The following is a 9,576-nucleotide window of genomic DNA, read 5'->3' as shown; positions in this document are numbered from 1 at the left end:
AATAATGCACTGTATTTCAGTACATTTTAGTAACTGTTATTATTCAGTGTTATAATTTTATTTATTACCATTATCTTTAAAAGAAAATAATTATTCCCTTTTATATATCCAATTTTGTGTGTGAGAACATAATCTGATTCTCAAAATAAACCATGCTTATTCTTTTGTTATTTTGATGTGGCTGTTTCCTCATTAGAATCTTATTTTTTGTCACTTGCTCATAGATATGGAATGCGAATGCCAGCACACGTGACCTTCAGATGTGACCAGATTTCTATTGATCATTGTTCTTTGTCATTTGTTTTCCTCCAGTTTGTTCCCCTGGACTATAACCAAGATAAATAGGCTAACATTGGTATTCTAAATATGCACTGTCAAAGGTCATCATCAATCCTTGGAAGATACCCCAAGGTCAAAACAGACATGGGAGGTCCGAGTAGGGGAGGGTCAGGAGTCATCATCAATCATTTTGACATTTGGTGTAGTATACTTACTACTCTCATCTAAGCCTTGCCAATTCAAACATTCACGCACAGGAATAAGCGAAAGAGAACATTTGTGTGTTCAAACAAAACCAAAATCAACACATGATAAATGTGAAAAGGAAGAATGAAATAAATCTGCTACCTCACCTGAGACTCACCCATTGATGCTTAACAGTGTAAGAAGGACAATATAAAAGAAACAAACTGCCAAAATAGTATTACTATAAATATCTAAAAGCTTTATCACATCACTCAAAGAAAGGAATGAAAAATATATTCCTGTTAGCATGAAATATTTTGCAGGAAACTCCGATAAGATACCACAGATGTTTTAGCATTGCTGTCTGTTTAGTCACTTTTGTCTGTATTTGTGTCACAATGTGATTCAACAGTAGTAAACAAATTTGCATTAGTTAAATATGATCCTCAAGCTTTAATAATCTTTTATATACTTTATTTGAGCACATATTGAGAACACTGTACCTTATCTGTGACACTTCATAAACTAAAGTCAATAGAGTGTAAAGTATGTATTTGTTTTATCTGCCTGCACTATTAAAATTAAACTATTAAAATCTGATCAAATCACATCACCTCAGGTAAACGAAAGAAACGTCTCATCTTTTGCACAACTTGAACAATGACAAAAGTTGTTTAAATGATGAATTAAACTGTAAGTTGACTAATATGCCATGACAAAAAAAAAAAAAAAGTTCTTGAACTTGAATGTTTCATTTGAATTTTTTTTATGTTTGCCTTCACTTAAGTCAACAAATCAAGTTCCTCTAAATCAGTGGTTCCCAAACCTGTCCTGGAGGACCCCCAGCCCTGCACATTTTGTATGTCTCCCTCATCTATCACACCTGATTCAACTCATGAGCTCATTAGTAGAAACTGCAAGACCTGAAATGGGTATGTCAGAAATAGGGAGACATACAAAATGTGCAGGGCTGGGGGTCCTCCAGGACAGGTTTGGGAAGCACTGCTCTAAATGCTTTAAACATCTTTGAGAAATTTTCTGTGTAACAAAAACAAAAAAAGAATCTTTTGAAAATCTGCAGGCATTTACTTTTACTTTTAAGAGTAAAATGCAAATAAAATGACATGAAATTAAACTTTTTGAAAAATAGTTCATATCTCCGAAATGATAAAAAATTTTATAGTACGTTTTTTTTTTTTTCCGTTTTTTTTTTCAGTACACATAAATCATGCTGAAACAATATTTTATAATATTTATATATAACAAATATTTTGTGTCAGTTTGAAGCTACATACAATATTATATAGACATGTTTACATTCCTGTATGCATAGTAATTAAGTGTCACACTTACCTCAAAATGTTTCAAAATCAAATGGTAAATGTGAAAAGGAAGAAGGAAGTAAACCTGTTGCCCCACCTAAGACTCCCTCAGTGATGCTTAACGAAGCGAAGATGAAGTACGGTATAAAAGCACATCCACACCATCCACTACAACACAATCTGAGCCTTGAGTCTAGAACCAGAGAACCAGGTGAGAAATGCAACACATCTAAAATGAATTTAATATAAATTTAATTGCACTTTTTGTTTTAAAACTCTGTTATGCTGATTGCAAATGCAAAGAATTTATTTTGAATAATTATTTGTTACGTTTAATAGATACTTCTTGCTCTACAATGTTTTTTTTTTAATTGTCAATTTTTTTAGATTCTTTCCAAATAAAATCTGTATTACTTTTTCCTGTCTCTTAAAATGTGAAATATGCCAATATATTAAAACAAATGTATTTTGTTTAAAAACTGCTAAGTTCAATTCAAATGCTATTTTATACTGCAAATGAGTATAAAAACATACACAGAATAAAAACATTTTAGTCTAACTTAGCACCTTTAAAAAAGTTTTTTCAATTGTTTCTTTTTTAAATCTTTTTTTATTCACTTAAATGAAGAGAAATTTATCTTCCATATGGTCACACTTTGTGTTTCAGAGATGAACCTTCCAACCTTTCTTTTTGTGGTGGGGTGCTGTTGTACCCTTTCAATTGGTGGTAAGTTAATCAATTAAATCATTTATTAACATTGCGTATGCACAAAATGGGCATAGAAATATGCATACTCAATTTTCCATGCACATAACAGGATTTATAAAAAAATAAACTTAAATATGCACGTAACATACGGAAACTGTAGACCATGCGTAAGAACTCTTTTTCCTGGAGTGAGAAAAGTAATGAAGTAAACAGAATGATTTTAAACTCTGTTTTACATTTGATATAGGCTACACATTTATATTAAATATGACACACTTGTTAATGGAGATAAGCATTGAATTCACAAAGTCATTACGCAAAAGTTCGACAAAAATTATATGAATTTAGATAGACCTATTTGTAGTGGATGTGCTACTTTTGATCACTTTTCCTGTGACACGCTCTTTTAATAACAGCAAGTACTAGGCAGAACAATGATCAGTGATGCACACTTCGAAATTATGCCAGACACTGTCGGTCCATTATCCAGTTTGAATAGGTCCAATGATCATAGCTTACTGTACAACCACAGCTGCAGTGTTGATGTCATGTGTGAAGGCATCTTCTCAACATTATGAAATGTATTTGAAGGATACAACTTGAAGAAAACTTTTCCTTTTTAAAATAGGCTACTTTGTCAATGACACACCGAGTCAGACTACACTGCAATAAATAAGTATGCCTACTATCTGTTTCCACTAAAAATAGCCTATAAACATCCTAAAAGATATGTTCACCTTATTGACAAAACTGCATAAATTTAATTGTTTAAAACATTTAAAATTTGGCCAGTAGGAAAGAATCAACTCTATTCTAAATTTTAATTTATTGTGATCACACAAAGTTCTGCTAATTGATTAAGCTGACTGTACAATGAATATCTAATTTAGCCTACATAATGTCTACAATTTTTGTTACAAGTTAAATTGTAATGAAAGGATTTGATTGTGAAGGTGAGGGGATTCTAACTTACACAAGTCTGATTGGCCATTGCTTTCAAGAAATCATCATATGTTTGTGACTGGCTACAGTGCTCAATGCTGCAAAATACGTTGTTATTAGAAAAACCTATTTTTATCAGTTTCGACGCTCTCTTTGCGCACTCGAGGTCCACCAGCATTTCAGAGATTACTAATCTTAACGTTTCTGATTTGCCATTGCGTTCATAAGCTTAGCACAGTTGTGTGTGATTGGTTATAGTGCGCAAAGCTGTAAAACGTGTAAAATGATGCAACATGAGCAGATCTAAATTTAATGCCACAATTGACACTTTTCTTTTAATGTTCATTTTCACTTTATTACTAGATGTAATTTAAATGTTCAGGTACATTTTTGGCCCAAGCCCCTGTTCATTTTTGACCCAAGGCCTTCCCCATCCTTACATATGCTGTATTTTATACAATTTTGTTTTTATGAATATTTAAGTGATATTCTAAAACATGAGGATATTGGATGAATTTTAGCAATGTAATGCGTATGGCACAAATGACATTTATAGTCTCATATTTCCCTAACTACTTACCTTTGATGGTGCTAAAGATGGTGTGGATGGGAATATGCATGGAAATGATATGCAGATGAGGTTATGCATAGTAAAACTAGGCGTTGTAAGCTCCATATATGGTGATCTTCAACTGACTGGGTTTTAAAAAAGTTTTTTTTTTTTTTTTTTGCAGATTCTGGTTTTATAACTCTGAAAACTGCATACACAAAATGTACTGTAGACTTTTAGGATGAAATCTACATCAAATTTTATAAATAAGGTCCCTCATATACTTATGGCGAATTTCTTTTTCATTCTTCACTTAGGGGAAAAAAGAAGTTTGAAATACGTTTCACTAAAATTGCTCATTATTAGCCTATCTAGAGCAATCTCATGATTTAATACCATTTTCTCTTTTAGCAGAAGAAGAGAGTTCCAGTGGACATTTCATTCTAGATTCAATTGAAGAAGCAAAGAAAATAGTAGATGCTGCTTACAAGTATTCTCGTGATGAGTGAGTAAAGATTGTAAGAATGTTGCTCAGTATTTTTGTGCCATCATCAATCATTGATCTATTTATTTTTTATAAATCTCCTCACTTCCAGGAGTTTAGCTAGGGTGCGCAGCGATGTCATCAAGCCTTCTGACAAGCTACGTCTACTGAAACAGCCAGCTCGAAAGACACGAGAGGCTGTGAGAGCCGCAGACTACATGGCGCAAACGCTTAGACTGATCAGTGTGAAAGCCCATCATGTACACAAGAGGTCCATCAATGCTACAAGTATGAGGACATGTTGCAAAACTTGCAAAGCTCAGATAAGATCCATCACTGACTGATGTTCCATGCTAAAAACTGTCATTATGTGTTTTCCCCTAGATTTGCTCACTCTGGATGAGCTTAACACGATTAAACGTCTGACAGGCTGTGCGGCTCAAACCCGGCCCCCTTCTTGTAGGACCACACCCCTCATAAACAAGTACCGAACTGCCACAAATATCTGCAACAACAGGTACATCTTGTCCTCCTTATTCACAGTAGTCTTTTTTAAAGACTCAGTTTTCACCTAGCTAAACAACTAAATGTATAATTCCCAGGAGGAACCCACTTCTTGGTGCATCTAACACCCCATTTGCCCGCTGGTTGCCTGCTGTCTATGATGATGGCATCTCCCAGCCCGAGGGGTGGGATCCCAACAGATTGCACAATGGTGCAGCGCTGCCCTTGGTATGATGGAGATGATTATGAATAGTTTACTGAAGTCTACAAGTAGGCCACCAAATAATTAACAATGTCTGAATTCTGTCTTCATCATTGATTCCAGGTCAGACTGGTTTCCAATCGTATTCTAAGCACTGCAGATGCAGACATAGAGAGTGATCATGACTTTACCTTCATGCTTACCATCTTTGGGCAATGGGTTGACCACGATCTGACTTTTACGCCCACCTCACCAAGCATTAGGTCGTTCAGCAGTGGCCTCAACTGTGATGAGAGCTGTGAGCGCTCTGAACCCTGCTTCCCAATTCCGGTCAGTCAAAGATTGTCATTTTGTCAAAGATTGTCCCAATCTTCCCTGCAAACATTTGGACGTCATGGTCGAAAAATAGTTCCAAACTTAAATTTGAATGGACATCTTTGACGTTATCTTATTGATTACAGGCCCCTCCAGGAGATCAACGGCTGCGTCCTGAAACCTGTCTCCCTTTCTTCCGTTCATCACCGGCCTGTGGTTCCGGAAACACTGCCTATCTCTTTGGTGGGGTCCCCAAAGTTCGGGAACAGATCAATGCTCTAACAGCTTACCTAGATGCTGGACAGGTTTACGGGGCAGAGGATGGGCTAGCACTGGAACTACGAGACCTGACCAATGATGGTGGTCTTCTACGTGTCAACAGTCAGTTCCAGGACAATGGACGAGAGCACCTGCCCTTTACCAGTGTAAAAAGCAACATGTGTGCCACGCGTGGGAAAATCCTCAATGACACCACTTTAACAGAGGTGCCTTGCTTCATTGCAGGTCAGTAACTTTTTCATGCTTAGAAACTCTTATGCTTTCACATGCAATTATCAGACATTTTCCTAGTTGTCACTGGTAAATGCAGCATCTAAAATGTATGGTATACTCCTACTATTAATGGTAATGTACTCTTGATGTGTGTAGGGGATGTTCGTGTTGTTGAGAACATTGCTCTTACCTCATTACACGCACTTTTCTTGAGAGAGCACAATAGACTGGCTCGTGCCCTCCATGTACTCAATCCAACTTGGAGTAGTGAAACTCTCTATCAGGAGGCAAGAAAAATTGTGGGTGCCTACAATCAGGTAAAGACACTCAATGAAAAATGCATTAACACAAGCAATTACTTGCTGGGTACAACATATATTCATGATCAACCTCTACTTTCTCTTTTAGATCTTGGTGATTAAGGAATACTTGCCGTTAATTGTGGGCCCTGATGCTTACAATAAACACCTTGGACAATATTCAGGTTACAATGAAAATGTGGACCCTACCATTGCAAATGTCTTTGCCACTGCAGCTTTCCGTTTTGCCCACCTAGCCATCCAACCCATCATATTTCGTCTTGATGAAAATTATCAGACCCATACTCAATTTCCAAACGTGCCCCTGTTTGAGACCTTCTTCTCGCCATGGAGGGTGATCTTCGAAGGTGAGTTTGTCAGGCTTGTTGCAGCATACCTACTGAGTCATAAATCTGTCTTCTTTCAATCTTAGTTTATTTCTGCTTTGCTTTTTGCTTAGGGGGCATCGATCCTCTGCTCCGTGGATTGATTGGCCGGCCGGCAAAATTGAATACGCAGGACCACATGATGGTAAATGCTCTTAGAGAGAAACTATTTGCCTTTACAGCCCACATTGCTTTGGACTTGGCATCCCTCAACATGCAAAGAAGCCGTGACCATGCAATACCAGGTACATATTTCTGGACTCATTCACACACACACAAAAAAATGAAAAATCTTGGAACTCTTTAAACCAAACCATGTAAGGTCAGCTCAGCTTCATACTACATTATCACTCCATGTGTTTTTAAAAGAAGACTTATGTTGCTATCCATATGTTGTTCCTCATAAGGCTATAATGCATGGCGTCGGTTCTGTGGACTGTCCTCCCCTCAAAATGAGCAAGAATTGGCTGTGGTGATGAACAACACTGAATTGGCTCACAGGCTGATTGAGCTTTATGGCACCCCTGAGAACATTGACATTTGGTTGGGAGGCGTCGCTGAGCCTTTTGTTCCTGGTGGTCGTGTTGGTGCTCTTTTTGCCTGCCTTATCTCTACACAGTTCCAGCACATTCGTGAGGGAGACAGGTAAAGATTTTTGTGTATTTAGTCAAGGGACATCCAGCCCCTCTCCTGGAGTGCCACTATCCTCCTCCAACACTAATTAAGCACGCCTGGTAAATGTACTGTGGCAGGTTGGAAACTAACTCTGCAGGACATTGGCCCTCCATGAGCAGGATTGGATACCCCTGATTTAGTTTATGAAACTAGTATGTGTTTGAGGTGTTAATGCTATATGGCATGGTGTGTTCAGGTTATGGTGGGAGAACAAAGGAGCGTTTACCACCCAGCAAAAAGCATCACTGGCCTCTGTGTCATTTGCCCGCATTATCTGTGACAACACTGGAATCAGCAGAGTTCCCAATGACCCTTTCCGCTTCACCAGTTCTGCCAATTTCGTTAACTGTGGGGATATCCCAGCCTTAGACCTCAACCCTTGGATTGAAACTGGTACGGCACCGTAGTATACAGTAAGAGCTCTTATATTGCTATGTGCTATGTGGTCATATATAAATCTTCTTCCTCTAACTGGGAAATTCTGAAAAAAACTTTTTAGTCCTTTTTTCTGCCTTTCACTTGCTTCATGGGGATTTGCTTGGGTTTGGGGCCTCTTTTACATTTAAAATGTTTTTTTTCCTTTGATGTGAACAGTTAGGCTTAAAGTACAAACATATAACATATATGCATTACTCCTCAGATACAGAGTCCTTCCAAGGACCTCGAGGGGAACCTGGTAAGCCAGTCATACTTCAAACATCCCCTCTAAATATTCCTTTAGCACAAAGCCGCCAACATTTCTTTTAAAGCCAGAGACCAGAACAAGATTACAACTAATGCAAAAAAAAAAAAGATATTTTGTATATTATCAATGTAATTTTTTTCCCTTTAATAATTAATTTTTCCATGTCCACAAGGTGTAGCAGGCCCGCCTGGACCTCCTGGACCTCCTGGACCTCCAGGACCTGCGTCTGTTGGCACCGCCCTTCCTGTCTCTGCTAAAGTGATTGTGTTCAGTTTGGTCCTTTGTTTTTTTATTCAGAGCATCACATCAGTGGAATTCTATACCACAATCAATTAGAGAATGCATTTCATTTGACTCATTTAAGTTTAATTTTAGGAAATGGCTTCTTCATAATCAACAATGTGAACATTGATGTTGCTCCCTTTATTAGGGACCATTAGTCCCTAGTAAAATTTAGTAATTTTCACCAAATTCGAGTCAGATCACCTTCAGATCATGCCGGCAAAAAAGTTTGTATTTCATGTCGATAGACAAAACTGTTTTTGTATAGTGTAGCAACATATTTTAGGCATGATGCCAATTTGCCTAAAATCATCTTAAAATGTTGTTACTTGCTTGTTGCAGCTGGTCTGATGCTCCCAGCCATGTTGGCATGGTTTATCATGCTCTTTGTGCTTGGCCACAATAACTACTGCTTGCAGCAATATTTATTATTATTATTATTATTATTATTTAACCCATAACAATACTTTATTTTTTTATCTTCTTACTGCACTTTTGTCTTTTGGAACATGCAACTCTCTGGAAAACTTTTACTATGTTTTTTACTATTACAGCTGTCAAGATTAACTAATTGTAAAAAGTGTTTATATAATTATATTTAGATCTCTTGTTGCATCAAAGGTTGCAGCGATGAGCATTGTAGCCGAAGACAAACATGAATGCAGTGACCTTGTCATTACTACTCGATTTCTGTACTCTTTTGTCTTCTATATATATATATATATATATATATATATATATATATAATACATAAAATTGTCTTTTTGTATAACTTATTGTTTAACTATATTTTACAGAGTGTTTATAGTTTCTGGTTGTATTATTGTTGTTTTTGGTAAAGGGACTACCAATGAAAACTAGCCTTTGTGTTAATTTGTGTATATTTACATTCATAAATGTTGACTAATGTACACTGTGCCTTTTTGAAATGAAAATAAATTGAAATTTACAATGGACAAAACCATTATAATCAAATGTCAGGGTTGTTCTTTTGCCAGATATCTGGTGTATATGAATTCCAGTTCTCAGTCATAGGAACTCAGACTTTGGGCACTGTGACCTTTAAGAGGACCTATTATGCAAAATTCACTTTTATAAGGTGTTTGAACACAAATGTTTATTTACAGTGTGTGTTAACAACCAGCCTATCATGGTAAAAATCCACCTACTCCTTTTTTATTATCCCCATAAATCATAAACTCTATCCAAACAATCGGTTCCAGTGGTTGAATTTCATTTATGAACCACATAGAATCTCACTCTA

The 9,576-nt window shown here is 36.7% G+C and overlaps 1 protein-coding gene across 1 annotated transcript; it reads left to right on the top strand.

Moving 5' to 3' along the window:
* Positions 1-2,456: 2,456 nt before the first annotated feature.
* Positions 2,457-9,302, top strand: LOC125245161 (myeloperoxidase-like). The gene is made up of 12 exons (XM_048155655.1): positions 2,457-2,514; positions 4,400-4,493; positions 4,585-4,760; positions 4,857-4,989; positions 5,075-5,204; positions 5,302-5,508; positions 5,640-5,997; positions 6,142-6,302; positions 6,394-6,652; positions 6,745-6,915; positions 7,078-7,315; positions 7,542-9,302. Exons 1-12 carry the CDS (start codon positions 2,457-2,459, stop codon positions 7,750-7,752), a joined length of 2,196 nt encoding a protein of 731 aa, XP_048011612.1. The 3' UTR covers positions 7,753-9,302.
* Positions 9,303-9,576: the final 274 nt, after the last annotated feature.

This window comes from Megalobrama amblycephala, linkage group LG14 (assembly GCF_018812025.1).
Source record: "Megalobrama amblycephala isolate DHTTF-2021 linkage group LG14, ASM1881202v1, whole genome shotgun sequence".
NCBI classification, from domain to species: Eukaryota; Metazoa; Chordata; class Actinopteri; order Cypriniformes; family Xenocyprididae; genus Megalobrama; species Megalobrama amblycephala.
The sequence above is the reverse complement of the archived record's forward strand: the minus strand, read 5'-3'. Positions and strand labels throughout refer to the sequence as shown.

Excerpts from the sequence above, each read along its gene's own strand:
- LOC125245161 (XM_048155655.1), top strand. The coding sequence starts at position 2,457 with ATGAACCTTCCAACCTTTCTTTTTGTGGTGGGGTGCTGTTGTACCCTT. Across the intron at positions 4,494-4,584 it reads TACAAGTATTCTCGTGATGA|GAGTTTAGCTAGGGTGCGCA; the intron begins GTGAGTAAAGAT and ends CCTCACTTCCAG. Across the intron at positions 5,205-5,301 it reads ATGGTGCAGCGCTGCCCTTG|GTCAGACTGGTTTCCAATCG; the intron begins GTATGATGGAGA and ends CATTGATTCCAG.